Source organism: Panulirus ornatus, chromosome 41 (assembly GCF_036320965.1).
Source record: "Panulirus ornatus isolate Po-2019 chromosome 41, ASM3632096v1, whole genome shotgun sequence".
Lineage (NCBI taxonomy): Eukaryota > Metazoa > Arthropoda > Malacostraca > Decapoda > Palinuridae > Panulirus > Panulirus ornatus.
Window position 1 is genome coordinate 17,006,571 of NC_092264.1, and position 20,879 is coordinate 17,027,449.

Below are 20,879 nucleotides of genomic sequence, written 5' to 3' on the forward strand. Positions count from 1 at the left end.
TACACCCTGAGATGTCTGGGGGTAACTACACCCTGAGATGTCTGGGGGTGGGGGGTAGATAACACCCTGAGATGTCTGGGGGTGGGGGGTAGCTACACCCTGAGATGTCTGGGGGTAGGGGGTAACTACACCCTGAGATGTCTGGGGGTGGGGGGTAGCTACACCCTGAGATGTCTGGGGGTAGGGGGTAACTACACCCTGAGATGTCTGGGGGTGGGGGGTAGCTACACCCTGAGATGTCTGGGGGTAGGGGGTAACTACACCCTGAGATGTCTGGGGGTAAGGGGGGTAGCTACACCCTCAGATGTCTGGTGGGGGGTACCTACACCCTGAGATATCTGGGGGTGGGGGATAGCTACACCCTGAGATGTCTGGGGGTAGGGGGTAACTACACCTTGAGATGTCTAGGGGGGTAAATAACACCCTGAGATATCTGGGGGTGGGGGGTAACTATACCCTGAGATGTCTGGGGGTGGGGGGTAACTATACCCTGAGATGTCTGGGGGTGGGGGTAACTACACCCTGAGATGTCTGGGGGTGGTAGGTAACTACACCCTGAGATGTCTGGTGGGGGGGGTACCTACACTCTGAGAGGTCTGTGGCTGGGGGTAACTACACCTTGAGATGTCTGGTGGGAGGTGACTACACCCTCAGATGTCTGGAAGTGGAGGGTAACTACACCCTGAGTTGTCTGGTGGGAGGTGACTACACCCTGAGATGTCCTGGTTGGGGGAGGAGAAGGGGTAGCTACACCCTGAGATGTCCTGGTTGGGGGGGGAGGGGGTAGCTACACCCTGACACTATAGATATCCTATAAGACGACGTGCCCTTGTGTAAGCTCTATGAGAAGAGGTTGCGCTCCAAAGAGGAGGTGGGAAAGTTACCTTTCGTTGGTCAGATCTGAAATACGACCAATATCATTATTGGACTGAAAGCAACAGACATGTGACAAGAATGATAAACAGTATCTAAACTGAATCTTATATAAATAAAGTCATTAAGAAGGTAATCTGTTTTTTATTGAACATTAAGATAAGAGGGCACAAACTAATTATAATCTGTAATCCTGACTTGTTCCTTGAATACAGTGCACATTTCAGGATTCATTATCATGAAACGTATTCTGAAATCGAGTGAGTTTAGGACATGTTGTATGTGACGGTAATGGGGACACAGGTTGCCTGCTGTCGTATGATATCTTGATTCACTGTTTCACTGTCAGAAACCACGTCACATGCAACACAATCAGGGCTTCATTAACGTAAACGTAAGATGGACATTTTGCCCGACTGACGGTATGATAATTCGACAAGTTTCTACAAATTAATAGCATAAGTATCAGTATTGGTAGATCAAGTGACACTCTGCGGTGAATCTGGCAATACGTTTTCATCAGATCTTGTTTAGCGAGCGGTTGCTGCAATAAAGATATGAAATAGCAATATCTCTCATTGGGTAAATGTAATTCATTAATATCTAGCTCATGTACGTAAACCAGTAACGTTCGCTGTAAACCCCATGCACAACTCTGTATCAAAGTCTGTGATGACAAGTTCGATCCTCATTTGTCTTCTAACGATTCCGATCCTCTTTTGTCTTCTTGGGCTAGTGGCTGAGGATCTAACTCCATGGGTGACTCTGAAGAATCTTCAGAACAGATGATCATATGAATACGACTTACATTATGAATGTTATTAAGGAGAGAAGTGGCACATCACCTCGGTCGACTTATACATGAGAACTACCCGTGTATGCATGATAACGACTTATGCATGAAAACAGCTTAGGCATGAGACCCAGGCACATAAATCGAAGTCTTCCGAATGACCTTAAAAGATCACGTATCATCAGACAACTGTATGAAGGTCAACAGACACCTGGCTCTCTCATACTTCAGTCGGCATGACCCCCACTCTCCATACACGTTGTCTTCCTACGCCCATCTGACCCGTACATAAACATCTCAGTTAGATCTCAAGTGGTATTCAAGACTCCGGGGTGGCTGAGGGAAGCGGTGGGCCTCTCTGTATATACCTACTACAGTCCAGCATTCAACGACACGCAGGAGGAACAGCGGAAAGAACCAGGTTAGTTTAGAGAGAGAGACACATCAGAGGGAGGGAGGGAGGGAGTGAGGGATGGCTTTCTCTCTCACGAACCACAACGGGAGACGTGAGCAATCATCATCTACCACATCTGAACGGTAGACGTGATCAACCATCATCTACCACATCTGAACGGTAGACGTGATCAACCATCATCTACCACATCTGAGCGATCTACTCTGAACCTGTCTTATTGGTTGGTCAGTACATTTAAATGGAGGCTGAAATGCTTTAGGAAAACTGTTAGTTTAATCATGAGTCAATCTACTTTCTACTCTACCCCCAGAGATTAGTTTTTGGTTTGTTTTTATTTTCAAGAATTATAGAGAATGAAATGGACTCTGGTCTGAATTAGAGCGACCCTGTTACCAACACATGACCTTCTGTTTTGGGAAATTGTTAATTTTCGAAGTGGGTTCTTGAGGTGAAAATACGATATTGTAAACTAACTTTCATATATAATTAATGACATAACGAACTGCATTTTTGATGTCAATAAATGCTGACTACATCATTGAGATGTTTACAGAAGAGAAAATTAGCATGATTATTAAGGTTCTGTCATTATCATTTACGAAGATATTACGTTAACAAAAGCCATCTGATCAAGATGGTTTTTCGTGATGAACCAATTTTCTTTAACTGATTTATTTGACCGAGAAGCGCGCAGTTCGGAGAGAATACAATTACCACGAATTTAGAATTACTTTTGTCTTCTGTTAAGCCTCTTAATCGCAACCATTTTATCCCCAGAGATAGTTTAGGATTAATAAGGGCTGTTTAGCACTTAGGAAAATATCTGATACAAATTTAGATATTGTGTTGGTAACAGTGTTGGCCCAGTAAGCATCCCCCAAAGTCTGGCAAAGTTCCTAAGGATACCTTGAAAATCCCGTTCTCTAAATAGAAAATATAATAATCCAAAGGGAAAGAATAATTGAGAAACATTATGCAGAGAAAATGACATCTACTCCTACATCTACTGTAAGAAATCATGCAAATGATATACTCTTTCCATAGGCCAGGTTATTGGGAGGAGGAGGGGGTTCCTTAGAAACCTTCCAATTATACCTAGAAGAGTCTGCCCCCTCGATCAAACCCCCTTCATCTATTTGTTGGTAGAAAACGACCGCACTTACAGTAGTGGTGGCGGCCGTGTCCTGCTGGCTGGAGGGAACTATGTCGCTGCTGGAGATCTGTTGATGTTGCTGCTGCTGCTGCTCCTCCTCCTCCTCTTCCTTCTGTTGCTGGTACTGGCGCTCCTGTTGCTGGTACAGCTCCTCCTGTTGCTGGTACTGCTGTTCCTCTCGCTGGTACGGCTGTTCCTGCTGCTGTTTCTGCTGCTCCTGGCGTTCATGGTCGCTCTCCTGGAGGAAAGCGCTATTGTCAGGGGGTTACGGATGCACCACCTCGTCAATCTGTCTCTCCATCTTAACTCATCTTTATCTTACGTTAAAGATAAGTTACGACATCTGCTCGTCATATCTTTAAGCATCTGAAGGAGGTTATTTCTCACTCATAGCCTGCAGAACGTTCACTCAGTCCCCCTCTATGAGGAAGAAGTGTCTTAAAGATTATCTTAATCGGATGGCTGAGGTGGAGGGGATGAGGTTTACTGTGTATATGTGGTATTGTACACTCTCCATGTATGACTGAACCAAGTGATATGGGATCTCATCCATTATACACAAAACTGAAACCTGTAAGATGAAATTTACTTATGGGTTTTATGGAGGTGAAAAGATGGAGTGAAAAAGATTTTGAGCGATCGGGGCCTGAACGTGCAGGAGGGTGAAAGGCGTGCGAGGAATACAGTGAATTGGAACGATGTGGTATACCGGGGTCGACGTGCTGTCAATGGATTGAACCTGGACATGTGAAGCTTCTGGGGTAAACCGTGGAAAGTTTTGTGGGGCCTGGATGTGGAAAGGGAGCTGTGGTTTTGGTGCATTATACATGACAGCTAGAGCCTGAGTGTGGACGAATGTGGCCTTTGTTGTCTTTTCCAAGTGCTACCTCGCGCACATGCGGGGGGTAGGGGGTAGTCATTTCATTTGTGGCGGGGTGGCGACGGAAATGAATAAGGGCAGACAGTATGAATTATGTACATGTGTATATATGTAGAAGTCTGTGTGTGTTTATATATGTATACGTTGAGATGTATAGGTATGTATATGTGCGTGTGTGGACGTGTATGTACATATATGTGTATGTGGGTGGGTTGGGGCATTTATAATTACTAGTCAGTTACTACTCGATGATAAGGGTTTTGATAACAGGTTCTGTAAGAACCAGTGAAAACAATACTTAATATGTTATGGATAGAGAGACAGAAACACCAGAGGTAAGTGTAATGGAAACACTGAAAAGGCGATCAAATCCTAAGGGACAACACATGCACATGGGTTTAAATTCTACTTACCATTGATACATCGACACCATAAATGCTGATGAAATGTCGACACATTGACATTCACACACTAATATGTGTGTGTGTGTGTGTGTGTGTGTGTGTGTATATATATATATATATATATATATATATATATATATATATATATATATATATATATATATATATATATATATATATATATATATATATATATTCCTCTGAGTCCTCGAGGAAAAGAAACACATTAAGTTCCCAAGTGCATTTTCGTGTAATAATCATTATATATATATATATATATATATATATATATATATATATATATATATATATATATATATATATATATATATATATATATATATATATATATATAACGGAGTTGCAGATATAGACTATATCGTTAGTTATGCTTGGGATACAAACAGCCATTAGAGTTTCAGGAGACAGTACGGAGGAAGAGCCACTAGGGAGGAGCAGTGGATATAGACAAACAAGACCTGAAAACATAGTAGGATCCTGGTGGCTCACACAGGACACCTTACGTAACTATGAATGGTGTGTTGACTGAAGGTCGCAGCTCCCTCATGCACTAGGTTATTGTCCCACGTGCACTATGTTGTCCCACGTGCATTATGTTGTTGTTCCAAGTGCACTATGTTGTCCCACGTGCATTATGTTGTTGTCCCACGTGCACAAGGTTATTGTCCCACGTGCACTATATTGTCCCACGTGCATTATGTTGTCCCACGTGCATTATGTTGTCCCACGTGCACTGTGTTGTTCCACGTGCATTATGTTGTCCCACGTGCACTATGTTGTTGTCCCACGTGCACTAGGTTATTGTTCCACATGCACTATGTTGTCCCACGTGCATTATATTGTCCCACGTTCACTTTGTTAACCCACGTGCATTATGTTGTTGTCCCACGTGCACTATATTGTCCCACATGCAGTATGTTGTTGTCCCACGCGCACTATGTTGTTATTCCGCATGCACGATGTTGTTATTCCACATGCACTATGTTGTCTCACGTGCATTATGTTGTCCCACGTGCTGTATGTTGTCCCATGTCCACTATGTTCTTGTCTCACGTGCACTATGTTGTTGTGCCACGTGCACTATGTTGTTGTCCCACGTGCATTACGTTGGTGTACCACGTGCACTATGTTGTTGTCCCACGTGCACTATGTTGTTGCCCCACGTGCACTATGTTGTTGTCCCACGTGCACTATGTTGTTGTCCCACATGTACTGCATTGTTGTCCCACATGTACTACATTGTCGTTCTACAAGCATTACTCTCCCACAATGTTGTCTCAATGTACAATACAGTTGTTCTAGAAGTACTAAAGTTTGCCAAGTGCATTACAATATTTTTCCATGTGCATTATCTGCAGGTGTTTCTCCGCTGATGGAGTAAATAGAAAGAACAAGAAAATAAATTTGATATCAAAATTAGTCAACAATGAATATATTACACGTTTAAATGTCAATAGATGTCAGTCAGCAGGTGAAATAAGAAATTCTAACAATTTTCTAACCATTTGGTGTTAGGTAGCGAAGTACAGCTAAGAAGGGACGTGCAAAGCAACACGGAATCATTATCTGTACAGTGAACAAAAGAAGTAACAAAGACGTGGTGTTGTTAACGTCGAAAGTTATGATGCAGGAAGCTTGTGTTTGTTATACTGATGCAGGACTGGTTTATAACAGCACAGAAGGCGAGTAGTGTTGTGAAGGCTACGCACACTGGACAAGGGGCCGACGGAGGCGACACAGGTGGAAGCGGCCAGAACAGCGGCGCTGGCAGCGCCCGCGGCCACGGCCCCGCCCACCAGACCATGCTCCTGCCACGCCCACACAACACACACACCACGAAGGCACAGGCAGAGAGAAGAACCGTATTACTCTCCTGCTGTTGACTCTTTGAAGTACTTCATAGAGTCTCTCGGTGACCGTTGGTATGGTAAGAGGAAACACAGTAACAACGAGAGAAATCTTGGGGAACCATGCTGGAGATGAGGCCCCTCCCCATCACACACACACACACACACTCACTCATGCTCGACTGGACGCACTTTGCATGAGTGTCTTAAGACTCTCAGAACAAAACGAACAACAGTAGTGGTTTATAAAGCTGACAACGTTTACTGCATTATGTTGCTATTAAAAAGAAAAAAGCCATTGGTTTAATAAGGGTCTCGAAACAGGGGTTTATTTTAGCCAGCGTGCATGACAGATCAGAACACAGTGTGTAGCTTTCCAGAGCAAAGCTTAACTTAAAAGCATTCTATGAGGACCTGTCAACATATATGATGTGCCTGAGGAACTGTGTTACATGACTGAGGGTTGTCAGGTGCCTCATAACATGCTCTATGTTCTGTCAGTTTTTAAGACTTACTCTCTAGACCTGTCACTCCACACACCTCACCAACGTGCCATACCCACCTCATCCGACTCGTCGAACTCGTACTGCTGCTGTTGTCTGACGTAGCGACCACTTTCCTCTGCAGCGAACTCCGCCAGGGCGTTGGTACCATCTACTGGGGAGCCTCCAACATGCAAATCAACATTCTTATTCTCATCAGTACCTATGGAAGTTATCTTTGCCTTTTCGTCATCTTCAGGAATACCTGTGTCACCCTTACTCTCGCCAGTGACGGCGTGTTTGATGTCAGTCAGAACATCAGATGCCGAGGCTTTTAGCGTCCCAAGGAATGAGGTGCCACTAGCCTCGGCATCTCGGTCTGTCTCAGTGTCGTTCAGCTCGATCGGTGCATCGCCAACGTAAAAATTAACATTTTTCTCCTCGTCCTTACCGACAGAACTCATCGCAACCACTTTGACGTCTTCATCATCACTGTTCACCTCGTCTTTCTCGCCTGTTATGGCGTGCTTGATATCAGTCAAGGCACCAGTCGCAGAGGCCTTCAGGCCCCCGAAGAAGGAGGTACTGGTGCCTGGCTCAACTTCGTCCTTCTCCAAACCGTTCGTCACCGACTCCTCAGCTCGCTGCACTGCTTCAGTTCCAGTGGTTTTCTCTTCGTGGAATTCCTTCCCCTGTTCGTCATCCACTGTGGTAACGCTACTGTCTCCCTTTATCGCTTCCTTGATGTCAGTAAAAGTATTACCTACTGTTTGTTTTATGGATCCAAAGAAAGACGTACCGCCAGCTTCTGCCTCTGTCTTCCCTGAATCTTTCGGAGTTGTTGAGTCATCTGCTTTGTGATCTTCGGTGTCCTTCTTTCCAGCGAAAATGGCGGCCGTTCCTCCTGCCAGGCTGGCTAGACCATACGTGGCCCCCAGGTTCTGCCCGTTAGTGTCACCTGTCTTCTTCTCCTCCAGGAAAACATCATCAGCCAAGTTTTTAACCTCCATCTGATCTTGGATTTCCCTCGGCTTGTCCACTAAGTCATAATCTTGGTCTGGACTTCGATCAGACGTGGCAGCCATACCGTTCGAGAAGTTATTCTTCAAAGCGCTGAATAATGAACTTTCTGCATTCTCTGCCGTCACCAGTTGTTCATCCACTGCTTCGTTGAACGTTCGTTCGCCGTTCGTTAGAGCATCAAACGCCAGATTCTGACCCTCTGACACGGCGTTGGCAGCTTCCGCCGCTGCCTTCTCATGTCCTCTGTCGATATGATCCAGTAGGTCGTCCTGGGCTGCACTAGCAGTTCTGGAAAACTTATCTTCAGCTTTGTAAACCGTATCCCCAACATTATCGGCAAAATCTTCAACAGTTTTAGTCGCCTCCTGTAATGTCTGTCCAGCTGTACCTGCTGCATCGTCCACTACATCTTGCGCTGCGCTGGCAGCTCGGGAAGCGGCGTCTTCAGCATCCTTGCCATGTTCCCACATAGTATCAGTTACCGTCTGCTTAGCGTCCTGGGCTGCACTTGATACGTCGTCCATCACTTCGCCACCTACAGTAACGGTGGAGAAAGCGGCATCTTCTACGTTTTTGCCAAGTTCTCCAACAGTTTCGCCAACACCCTTTAATGTCTCTGCGGTTGCGTCTACCTCTTCGTCAGCAGCACTGGCGGCCATGGCAATAGAGCCATGAGCGTCATCGACAAAGTTCTCATATGTTTCAGTCACATGATATGATGTTTCTTCAGCTGAAGTCTCAAATGCATCTGCTACTTTGTCCGCCACGCCTTCAGGTACAGCAGCTGCGTCAGTAGCCACCTGACGGGCGTCTTCAGCTAGCTCCCCGACAGCGTCAGTCACTTTGTGTACAGTTTCCCCGGCCTCATCTGCAGCGTTGTCCATCGTATCATCAACTGTGCCTATGACACTTGTCATCACATCCTCAGCTGCATCAGTGGCTTCCGAGACAACACCTTGACCTTCCTCACCGAGTCTTCCAACAGCTTCATCTGCCATACTGGCCATTACACCTTCAGCTGCACTGGCCGTTCTAGAAGCAGTATGATGAGCGTCCTTACCAAAGTCTTCGACCATTTCCTTCACCTCTCGCGAAGAGTCTTCAACTGCCATGTTATCGAACACATTTTCGGCCGCATCCTTCACCCCGTCCACCGCAGCATCTGCGACACTAGCGGCTCTCAATGCACCGTCTTCAACAGCCGTGGTCATAGTCTGTGAAGTTTCTTCTGCTCCACCGACCATATCGTCCAGTACATCCTTAGCTGCACTGGTGCTTCTGGAGGGGAAATCCCCGGCCTCTTTCTGAAGCTTCTCAACATCTTTCATCAGGTCTTGGGACGCGTCCTGAGCCTCGTCTGACAAACCGTCCACCAGAGTTTGAGCTCTGATTGCCTCGTTGTTTACAATGTCCTCAACACCATCGGCAGTTGTAGGAACACTTTCTTGTACAACTTTGCCAAAGTCTTCAACAGTTTCTTTTGCGTCATCTTTCGCCTCTTCGGCTGTATCTGTTAAGCTGCGCATCATATATGCAGCGGCACTGGTGCCTCTGGATGCAGCATCCTGAACATCTTCGTCAAATTTGTCAACAGTTTCAGTGAGCTGCTGCATCGTCCCTGCAGCTGTATCTGCTGAACTGTCCATTACATATTCAGCTGCATCTCTCCCGTCTCCCAACACATCAGCTGCGCTGGCAGTTCTAGACACAACCCTTTGTGCTTGTTCGTCAATTACTTCAACAGATTCAGCTACCTGCTTTGTCGTTTCCACCGCTGTATCCACTGAACTGTCCATTGCATCTTCAGCTGCACCTGTAAGGTTGTACATTAGATGATCAGCTGCACTGCCAGTTCTAAAAGCAACATCTTCTGCACCTTTATCAAGTCCCTTATAAGTTTCAATAACTTCTTGCCTCGTCTCCGCAGCTGCATCTGTTATATCACCTACTGTCTCCTCAGCTGCCCCTTGCATGTCGCTCATCACATTTCCAGCTGCGCTAGCCGTTCTGGAAGCAGTATCTTGTACTTCTTGACCAAAACCATCAACAACTTCAGTAACTTGCTGCGACGTCTCTGCAGCTGCAGCTGCGACGTTATCTATCCTATCCTCAGCTGTTCCTCTTATGCTGTCCATCACGCCCTCAGCTGCACTAGCGGTTCTGGAAGCAGCGGCATCTTCTGCGTCTTTGCCAATTTTGTCAAAAGTTCCACTAACGTCCCATGAAATATCTTCGTCTGCAGTCTTCAATGCAGCTGCTTCTGCCACATTGTCCACCACATCTCCAACTGCACTGGTGGTTCTTGAGCCCAGTTCTTGAGTTTTCCCGCCAAATTCTTCGAAAGCTTCAGTAACTTGTTGAGTTGTCTCGCCGGTTGTATATGATAGATTTCCCATCGTATCTGCAACTGTTCCCGTCACATCACCCATCACATCCTCAGCTGCACTGGCGGATCTTAAGACAGCGTCATGACTTTCTTCGCCAAGTTTTTCAAAAGTCCCACTAACTTGTTGCGTTGTCTCTGCAGCTGCGTCCTCTGCAGTTTCCATTGTATCTTCGGCTGCAGCTTTCAGGTCACTCATCGCATATCCAGCTGTACTGGCGGCTCTGGAAGCTGCATCCTGTGCATCTTCGCCAAATTCCCCAACAGTTTCAGTAAGTTGATATGTCGCCTCGGCAGCTGCAGCCGCTGAATCTTTCCCAACATCTTCAGCTGTTCCTCTCACGTTGTCCATCATATCTTCAGCTGCACTGGCGGCTCTAGAGGCATGATCTTTAGCGTCTTCGCCAAGTTCCTCAACAGCTCCAGTAACTTCCTGTGTTGTATAAGCAGCTGCATCTGCTGCACTGTCCATCGCATTTCCAGCTGCACTGGCAGTTCTGGAGGCAGCATCTTTTGCTTCTTCACCAAGACCTTTAACAGCTTCAGTGAATTCCTGCGTCGTGTCTGCAGCTGCATCTGCTGCATCGTCCATTATATTTCCAGCTGCACTGGCAGTTCTGGAAGCAGCATCTTGTGTTTCTTCACCAAAACCTTTAACAGCTTCAGTAAATTCTTGTGTTGTGTCTGCAGCTGCATCTGCTGCACCGTCCATTATATTTCCAGCTGCACTGGCAGTTCTAGAAGCAGCATCTTGTGTTTCTTCACCAAAACCTTTAACAGCTTCAGTAAATTCTTGTGTTGTGTCTGCAGCTGCATCTGCTGCACCGTCCATTATATTTCCAGCTGCACTGGCAGTTCTAGAAGCAGCATCTTGTGTTTCTTCACCAAAACCTTTAACAGCTTCAGTAAATTCTTGTGTTGTGTCTGCAGCTGCATCTGCTGCACTGTCCATTATATTTCCAGCTGCACTAGCGGTTCTGGAAGCAGCACCTTGTACATCACCGCCAAATTCTTTGGCAGCTTCAGTAACTTCCTGTGTTGTGTAAGCAGCTGCATCGGCTGCACTGTCCATCGCATTTCCAGCTGCACTAGCGGTTCTAGAAGCAGCATCTTTTGCTTCTTCACCAAGACCTTTAACAGCTTCAGTAAATTCCTGCGTCGCGTCTGCAGCTGCATCTGCTGTACTGTCCATCACATTTCCAGCTGCACTAGCGGTTCTGGAAGCAGCACCTTGTACATCTCCACCAAATTCTTTGGCAGCTTCAGTAACTTCCTGTGTTGTGTAAGCAGCTGCATCTGCTGCACCGTCCATTATATTTCCAGCTGCACTAGCGGTTCTAGAAGCAGCATCTTTTGCTTCTTCACCAAGACCTTTAACAGCTTCAGTAAATTCCTGCGTCGTGTCTGCAGCTGCATCTGCTGTACTGTCCATCACATTTCCAGCTGCACTAGCGGTTCTGGAAGCGGAATCCTTAGCCTCTGCAAGAATGTCCTCTATATTCTTAGTCATCACTTGAGTCGGCTCTTCCTCCACGGCGACCAAGCCATCAGTCATGGTGATCGCTAAACCATCATCCTTCGAGCCAAGACTTTCCCCGACCGCCTTCACCTTGTCTTCAGCATCGTCGATCACGTCTCCGGCGGCATCGCGGGCCTCGTCTGCTGCCTCAGCGGCCGCGTCTCCAATATGGGACGCAGCCACCGTGCCAGCAACTGCCACTGCTGCTCCTGCGGTAGCCACTCCGCCCAGCACCGCGGCAGACGGCCCATCGCCAGGTGCCTCGTCTTTAGCTGCTGTTTCTTCAGCCTCTGGCTTCTCTTCTTCAGTCTTCTTCCCTCTTCTTATCTTGCCCATGATGGATTCACGAGACTGACTGACTTTGTCGCGGCTGGACGACCTCCGGCTGAGGCCAGGCAGATTGCGCCGGTCCAGCGACATGGTCTTCTTCATCTTCTCTTTGGTGTCGGCTATGAAGGAGCGGCGGGGTCGCGCCTCCCGCTCCAGGGAGCCGGTCTTGGGCACGCCCTCATCCCTGAGACCCCTCCCATCCTTCTTCCTGGTGGGGGCACCCGGCAGGACCTAGGATATTGACACGTTGCTCAGAGTCTTATACAATATATATATATATATATATATATATATATATATATATATATATATGAAATCACTCCAACTTTCTTGACATGATACAGTCTAGAGCAATCCAGCTAATAATCTCTCACGATCTAACCTCAAAACTTCGCCAAATTTTACAACGCTACGTTGCTGGTTCTCTCTTTCTTTTCTGTAGATATTACTTCGGTATCTACTCCTCGAGACTAACAATTTAAGTATATTTGGCATGAGTTACCGCACGGAATACCTAGCAAGTCTTCCTGTAACATACTTATCAAGTGGCAACTCGTGGATGGGTAGTTGTGATGGTATCTTTCCTAATTACCGCCAAGCTTTGGAATTTTTTACTATCTACTTGATAACAGCTACAACCTCCCTTGATAATATGCAAGTGTTCCACTTCCTGAAGAACTTTTCCTTTTTTCCTATTCTGTCTTGTTTGATAACTCTTCGGCTTTGAAGTGGACAGAGGAAAGGAATCCCCTAACACCTACAAACAATTCGTTTGCTCCATTTCAAACAACACTTCACCTGCCTAGTCTCCCTTCCTCTGAAAAGCAAACATAACAGAGCTGCAAACATCACGAAAGGATACACTCAGAACACTCACCTGGCTGCCTGGCAACCACAAACACTCAACACCTACACAGTGGAACAAAGATCTTCCCAGTACATTCCTACCTCAACATGGTCGTCACTACATTCTTCGCAAAACACCACACCTCACGTCCAAACCACTCCATAACCTACCATCATCCCCACAATAGAAACATAAAAAGTTTTCCCCTACCTCACACTTTAGCAACCTCTATTCACAGATCCCCCACCTCTAACAAGTATAACACTGACAAAACACATAGACACTGAAATAACCCGACAAGAACTAAACAACTGGCCTCCTAACTCAGTACTAAACCTAAGTTCATCAGATATATACCCACCAGAGACCACACTCCCCAGACACACACGAGTCACACTTCCAAATCTACGCTCTGGACATAATCCATCACTGCAACACTACAAACACTGCTTCATCACACTTCATGCCTACAATGCAACTACCATAAAGAGGACAACGAGTTTTCGACCAAATTGCCCTGCACTTTCTGTACATAGACGAGCACACAACATCACTCCACTTTATGACCTGTGGTCACGACTGGTGGACGTGGCCAGCTTCCTGAGTGCTGCTGGAATCTCATAAAGATAGAAGTTACTCCTGGGATAAGAAGTAAGTATGGTGCTACCGGTCTCCGCCTGCTCGAGGTCACACCGTGAGTGAAAAGTCACCTTTGGTGGGGATGTATCATTAACAATACAGTCTCGCCAAAAAAAAAACTTCTCACTCCAAAGGAGTCTACATTTCCTTGCTACTGGAAGTAGTGCAACCTTGGGCTGTAGGAGCCTCTATATAAAGGTCCCTTGGATATATATATTCGATCATATTCGATTATATTCGATTATATTCGACTATATTCGATTATAATGACCAAACATTAGAGGAACAGGAGAGGATTCCACCGGTGGATCTCGCATTACGAAAGCCAAGTTGATGATCAGCGGAAGGACTGCGCAGTTCACAATGCTCAAGGCAGTGGGAGTTGAGAGGAACTGGAAGAAATCATGGAATCAGTAGCAGCTGGAACAACTGAAGGACAGCTAGAAGAATCAGGTCGGTTCATCTATCATTAAGACACGATCTAATAATCATTGTTTCTACGAAGGATAAGCTTAAGGTATTGGCTTCTTCACCCAACCTCAGTTATCTGCAATCATTATCATTCAAGGCTTATTAAGAAATTCTAAGATACAGTTTGTGAGAAGAATTAGCATTAAACATAAAAGAAAAAAAATCATTTCCATTATCTATGAAGATATAGAATTTCATTTACAATCTAAAACTTGAAGATGGAACTAACTCTGCTTTCACAACCCTGACTATACCTTCATAACCTTCACTCTGCCTTCGTGACTACCAATTCCTCACACAGTCACTTGTTTCGAAAATCTCGAGGATAAATATTTAATTACCACGAGATTTTGGCAGGGCTGTAGCATAGCCTTCACCGCTCACTGCAGGAATTTCTAGAGATACAAAGAACGCGTTGTTTGAGTTCGTGTTGTCAAGTGTTATGTGTGAGATGGAGAGATAGTGTGTTTGTGTTCTAAAAGCCAGGAGAGTACGTGTGGATGGAGGCAGAAAGATAAGACAGCAGATTAAGCCAGCGACACATGACAGCCACTGAAGTGCTGGATCACTGCCCAGCCCTCACTAACCCTCCCGGTACGCAGGCTAGCGTAGTACAGGTAAGACACCTTCCTGGTCAGCGGCTCTGTCTCCCACCTACTACCTAACTATCGTAAGAGAAACCGATAGTCATTGACCATTTGGCCGCTGCGCACGTTGACCTACCAGGCGACGTTTTCTGTTATGAGTGCACCAAGCCAGGAGTGAGGAAGTCACTGCCAGCAGTGAGGAAGCCACTGCCAGGTGTGAGGAAGTCACAACCAGGTGTGAGGAAGTCACTGCCAGATGTGAGGAAGCCTCTGCCAGGTTTATATACCCACTTAAAGTTTCCTTTTCACTTTACGTAACTGTCCTTCACTCTTATATCTCGCGTTCATTTGGCTTACAGGTTATACGTTGTGTATCAGATCCTCACAAACACTGGAGTATATCAGAAGTCTACCAACAGTGGGTGACAGATATACCCCAGCAGTTTGGGTGTCTCGTAAATACAGTGTTACACAACGTTCTCTGTAGCTGTTCTCGTCCTATCGTTCCCTATCTTGAGATCATGAATATAATGCAAGGATCCCTCAACACGGTTCCCGTAGCTTCGAAGCTGCATCCGTAATAAGTATACTTATGTTATTTCATCTATAGATTGCAAGAGTCTCGTGTTACCCGGGACCTTCCTAAAGGCTCCTGCAGCCCAATATTACGTTACTTCCAGTAGCAGGGAAAAGTAGACTCCTTTAGAGTGAGATGTTCTATGACAAGGTTGTACTCCCATTGACACAGCCTCACCTCTTTCGGTTGCCTGAGAGAGCATTCCTACATGATGCTTGTAGCTTCATGAATATATACTTCACACAAACTTTAGGTTTTTCGTATAAAGTTTGAATTCTTAGCCACATCCGAACTCCACCTGGTGACCACACACTCTCTCCACTTCCAAATGGTGGACATATCCTCCATCCACCTCTATCTGGTAACCACATTTTCCCTTCTCCTTCACTTGATGGCCACACCTTTCTACCTCCACCTGGTGGTCACATCCACACTTCACCTCCGCTACATCTTCCCTCCACCTGCACCAGTGTTAAGGTCAGTGCTCGCGTCCACTCGCTGCCAGTCGTCGCTGGTAAGCAACTATCCACCTCACGTTTCTCAAGTGTTCCTGTTCCGTTGTGATGTTACATCAGCGTAACAAGTGACAATCGAAAGAACCAATCATAGTCGTGACGACTCGTTTGATATCTGGCATCAAGCAATTCGATGGTGAGTCCCCAGCAGTGACCCCAGAGGCAAACCTGTGTAGCAGGAGCACCCCAGAGGCAAGCCTGTGTAGCAGGAGCACCCCAGAGGCAAGCCTGTCTAGCAGGAGCACCCCAGAGGCAACCCTGTCTAGCAGGAGCACCCCAGAGGCAAGCCTGTCTAGCAGGAGGACCTAGTCATTTCCGGGAGGGTTGGGCTGCCTCCACAGGCCCCGGGGAGTTGGGTGAGGCCATCCATCTATACCACAGTCATGGCCTTTCAGGGTAGTGCCTCTGCTGGCCTCACTGTACCGACGTGACTACATGAGAATCTAACTTACAAAGTTGATTCACTAAAGGTGTAACTTGCCCTGGTTAACTAGTGGAGTTAGACTGAAGAACAGTAAACTTGGGGAGCTAGCCGTTAATTTGGGAAGAATGCTAATGTTAACTTGGAAAACATTAGTTAATTTGGGGCAACATAGTGACGTGAAATTGCTGAATAATATGTTAAGGTTGATTTAGTGCTCTGGACATTTATGTTAACCAGGTGACTATGACACTGAAGTTAACTTGCTCATGGCAACACTGAGGTTAACTGAGAAGGTAGAATAAGAACGTTAACTTAGCGTGCAATTCACCCAACTTGGTTAGTAGGATGTTGAGGTGACCTGGGGATATGACAGTGCTATTAACTTGGTGAATCGAATCCTGGGGTTACAATGGTATAAGTGGGTGAACACTGTCATCAAACTGGGTAATGCAAACACTGGAGTTAAGGATTAGGACACTGCTCTTAACTTTGAGAGTAACATGTCCTTAACTCAATAGGCAGTGGGGCACTATGGTGAAGTTAGTGGTTAGGACGCAGGGGATAATTCAGTTAAGAGGACATTAGGTTAAGTATGGCACTAGGGTTAATTTGAGGGGATTAAGGATGATTAACCAGGGAAGTAAGTCACTGCGCATAACTCGGCCTTATGTTAAGCCAGCAATAGACTCCGACGCGCCAAATATCTGGTACTGGTAGTCAGCAACAGACTCTGGTAATGGTAGTCAGCAATGGGTTCAGATGGCATTATTTATCTGGTAATGGTAGACGAGTGACGGAGACTCGGCTCCCTTCGCCTCCTTCAAGGGGTTCAATTCTCCCCTGTGGGTTCCATCGTAGCGCTGAAGGAGTCCCACCTTCTCTTCTGTTGTGGTGGTAATTGTAATGACGAACTTTCTCCACACATCTAGTTGACTGCCAGTGTTAGCATGATGTGTATGGACGAAGCAAGTACTCACGGAAGACTTCGTCAGAGAGGTCGTTGGAGAAACAGTTGATTCCGTCAGACATAATCATTTGTATCAAAATCTTTACTGATAAGAAAATCGAGCAAATTTATCATAAATGCGACTACGAAAAAAAAAATGTCTTTAAGCTATAATGATATCAATATACTCCCAGATCTACAGGATTTTCTACAACACTACTGGAAAGCGGTATAGAAAATTATCGATGATGTAAAGCATTATGAAATACGAGCATTATTGTTGAGCTTTAATAACTTATAAGTAATACTAAGAAGCTTTATTTGATAAATATTGATCATGATGCTTCTTCATGCTTTAAGGATAGATAATCTACAAATTATGAAGTTTCAAGGTCCGAACCAGCTCTGTCCTGCTGACGTTGGGCCAGACAGTTTACCAAATGCAGAAGGAAACAGTCTATCAAACGCTACAAGAAATGAATACATAAAAAAAAGAATATTAAATGCTACTCAGAGATACTAGATAATGTATTTGAACTTCATCCTCTTTGCATAAACTATAAATTCCTAGTCTACGGCAGCTGTTGCTCATTTTGGACAAACATTTATTATCATGTAGATCTTAAGGTTAAATATGAAGAGATATTTATATCAACAGGTAAATATAACTCAAATATAACAATAAAACTGGTGATATATGAATGTTAATGTGTAGAGGGATGATTGAAAGATGAAAAAAGCTGAGTGGAGATAATGATAAAGAGAAAAATAACTTCGAAAAAGATGATTTAGAGAGAAAGATGAGAGAGAAAGATGACTGGGAAAGATCATGAAAGCATAGTTGAACTATTGATGATGATCTCCATACGTAAAGAGTAAAAGGTTCTTAATGAAGAATCGAATGATATAAAGACAGAGATCTAATTATTGATGTTACAGGAAAGTGCTTAAATTCCCTAACTACAGGATGCAGTTGTCAGAACTGGGATGATATGGACGTGTGGGATGATGTGGATGTGTAGGATGGTGTGGACGTGTAGGATGATGTGGACGTGTAGGATGATGTGGACGTGTAGGATGGTGTGGACGTGTAGGATGATGTGGACGTGTAGGGTGATGTGGACGTGTAGGATGATGTGGACGTGTAGGATGATGTGGACGTGTAGGATGATGTGGACGTGTAGGATGGTGTGGACGTGTGGGATGGTGTGCACGTGTACGATGATGTGGACGTGTGGGATGATGTGGACGTGTGGGATGGTGTGGACGTGTAGGATGATGTGGACGTGTGGGATGGTGTAGGATGGTGTGGACGTGTAGGATGGTGTGGACGTGTGGGATGGTGTGGACGTGGTGATACCGAGTCTACAGAACTGTTGTCTGACTTCTGGGACGGGATATTGTAGATGGCAGGATGACAAGAGAACTTAAGCTCAAAAATGACACCTGGAAGTTCTATGTACAATGAGAACCTAATGTTTAGCTATGTACCAGGACACAGCATTACACAGTAGGAGGACGGGGTCATGCTTGAATGATTGACTGGAGAGGGTAGCTGGTGCGGGGGAGCTGGAGATGGACTGTGGCAGTTCCTCCAACGATGGAGAGGAGGGGGGATCATACTGGTGGTGGAGATGGACTGTGGTAGTTCCTCCAACGATTGAGGTGGGGGGGGGGAGATCATGTTTACCAAGATGGTTCGCGCTAAGGTTGACGATATGACGTCTAATCATGGTGATTGAGGGTGCAGATCCTGCTAGAGAACAGATGATAGCAGTGGAGGTGTTGACATGGCCAGATGGAAGTCGAGTAAAGAGAGAGAGGAGGAGGAAGAGGAGGAAGAGGAAGAGGAAGGGGAGGAGGAGGAGGAGGAGGAAGAAGAAGAGGTAGAGGAGGAGGAGGAGGAGGAGGAGGAGGAGGAGAAGGAGGACCTTGAGCAGAGAGAGAGAGAGAGAGAGAGAGAGAGAGAGAGAGAGAGAGAGAGAGAGAGAGAGACGGGTGAGGATGGGCGTGACGAAGGCCTCGCCGTCATGGAGAACCGTGTGGGCACCAGCCATGACACCTGCCTGACCCTTCCTGCCGGGGTGACGCTCCTGCTGGTTGCCTGAGGTCCTCCGTCGACGACCCGCTGGAGGGGCGTACGGCACCGCATCTGAGGAACGAAACCAGTTTGAGGTCCATAGTTTTGGGTCCTGCTACATCAGTCTGGCATACGACACACACACACACACACACACACACACACACACACACACACACACACACAGACCATGAGTCAGCATGGGTCAGCCTGGGATCGGGCCGAAGTGGGTTCAAATCCTGGGCGTGACAGTTGGCCCACACCCAACCCAAGTGTTCATCCTCCATTCGGGGGCTGGCCGATCTGTGTGTGTGTGTGTGTGTGTGTGTGTGTGTGTGTGTGTGTGTGTGTGTGTATAAAGAAGTAAAGATATGGTACATATGTATATGAATAGTACATATGCGGTTAAGAGACAGGGCAACACGAGTGTAAAACTCTCTTCCCGTAACACACAAAGAGTAATCACAAATGGTAATCACAAATGGTAATCACGAATAGTAGTCACAAATGGTAATCACAAATGGTAATCACAAAGAGTAATCACAAACAGTAATCACAAACGGTAATCAGAAATAGTAATCACAAAGAGTAATCACAAATAGTAATCACACATGTAATCGCAAATGGTAATCAGAAATAGTAATCACAAATGGTAATCAAAAATAGTAATCACAAGTAATCACAAATGGTAATCACACACATACGGTAAATGATGACTAAAAGACCAGTGTTGGGACAAGACGAAGGAGGAGATATAATTGTGAATGATTACTCAAACCGGAACAATGCCTGTGGAAACAAAGACTGGGAAATGGCTGACAATTCTTCTTAGAAAGACATCTTTATCATCTGTCTCAAAGTCTCCAACGTCATCATCGAACTAACCAAGTCGTCTGCTGCTCTACCACCTGAAACTGCTTCCCTTATTTCCTTATAGACTGCTACTTGCAGTAGTAGAAGCAGCCTCAGTCTTGCGCCTTCATTTTAACTCGTCAGAGATTTTCCTATTTTCTCCTTTCAACCTGTAACACAGATCACCACATATATACAAGATATACACATGTCTTCCTCTTTCATTATGATGTATTTGGTGTATTCGCTGTATTCACACCTGGAGGAGGGAAGGCTGAAGCGAGGTTCATGTTAGTTTACGTTTCGGCAGAGAGGGTTTGATCATGATCATCTTTGTGATGGTTGAAACGATTCTTATTTGTTAACTTGTCAAAATGTATAAAGGTAAAAAGGTTCATTCAACAGTATGGATAGGGTCGGACACCAAGTCCCGAGTGTTGAATCCTAAGTTGGATGATTTAGCAGTAAATGTATGACTCAGTCAGTCGGCCAGTCACTCGGTGCAAGGTATTGTCCTCCAGTCTCCTGACTTAGGTTCATGGCCACCCGCCAGATACCTGCTTGAACTACAAATGAGATTCAGGAATCTGCGTGAATCTATATTCAACCCTTTTCCTTTGTCTCCAGCATCGTACAAGCTGTGGCACGAAGGTTTGGCAGGAAACGGTGTGCTCTGGCCTTAGCTTCCTCCCTTCGTCACCAGGGGTGTTCGTCAGCGTGGACCGCAGACGTCAGCAACATGCGATCATACACATCCAACTGGTTCCACCTGAATATCCCCTTGCCCAGGATTGGTCTCTAGTTTCCCGGCCAAACAC

The 20,879-nt window shown here is 45.7% G+C and overlaps 1 protein-coding gene across 1 annotated transcript in view; it reads right to left on the reverse strand.

The window, feature by feature from the left end:
- The window catches only part of LOC139761722 (uncharacterized), a 158,104-nt gene that overhangs the window by 35,524 nt on the left and 101,701 nt on the right, over window positions 1-20,879 (reverse strand). The window contains 3 exon segments of the mRNA XM_071686112.1: window positions 3,245-3,472; window positions 6,949-12,354; window positions 19,196-19,281. Of these exon segments, the coding sequence (XP_071542213.1) occupies window positions 3,245-3,472; window positions 6,949-12,354; window positions 19,196-19,281 (5,720 nt within the window).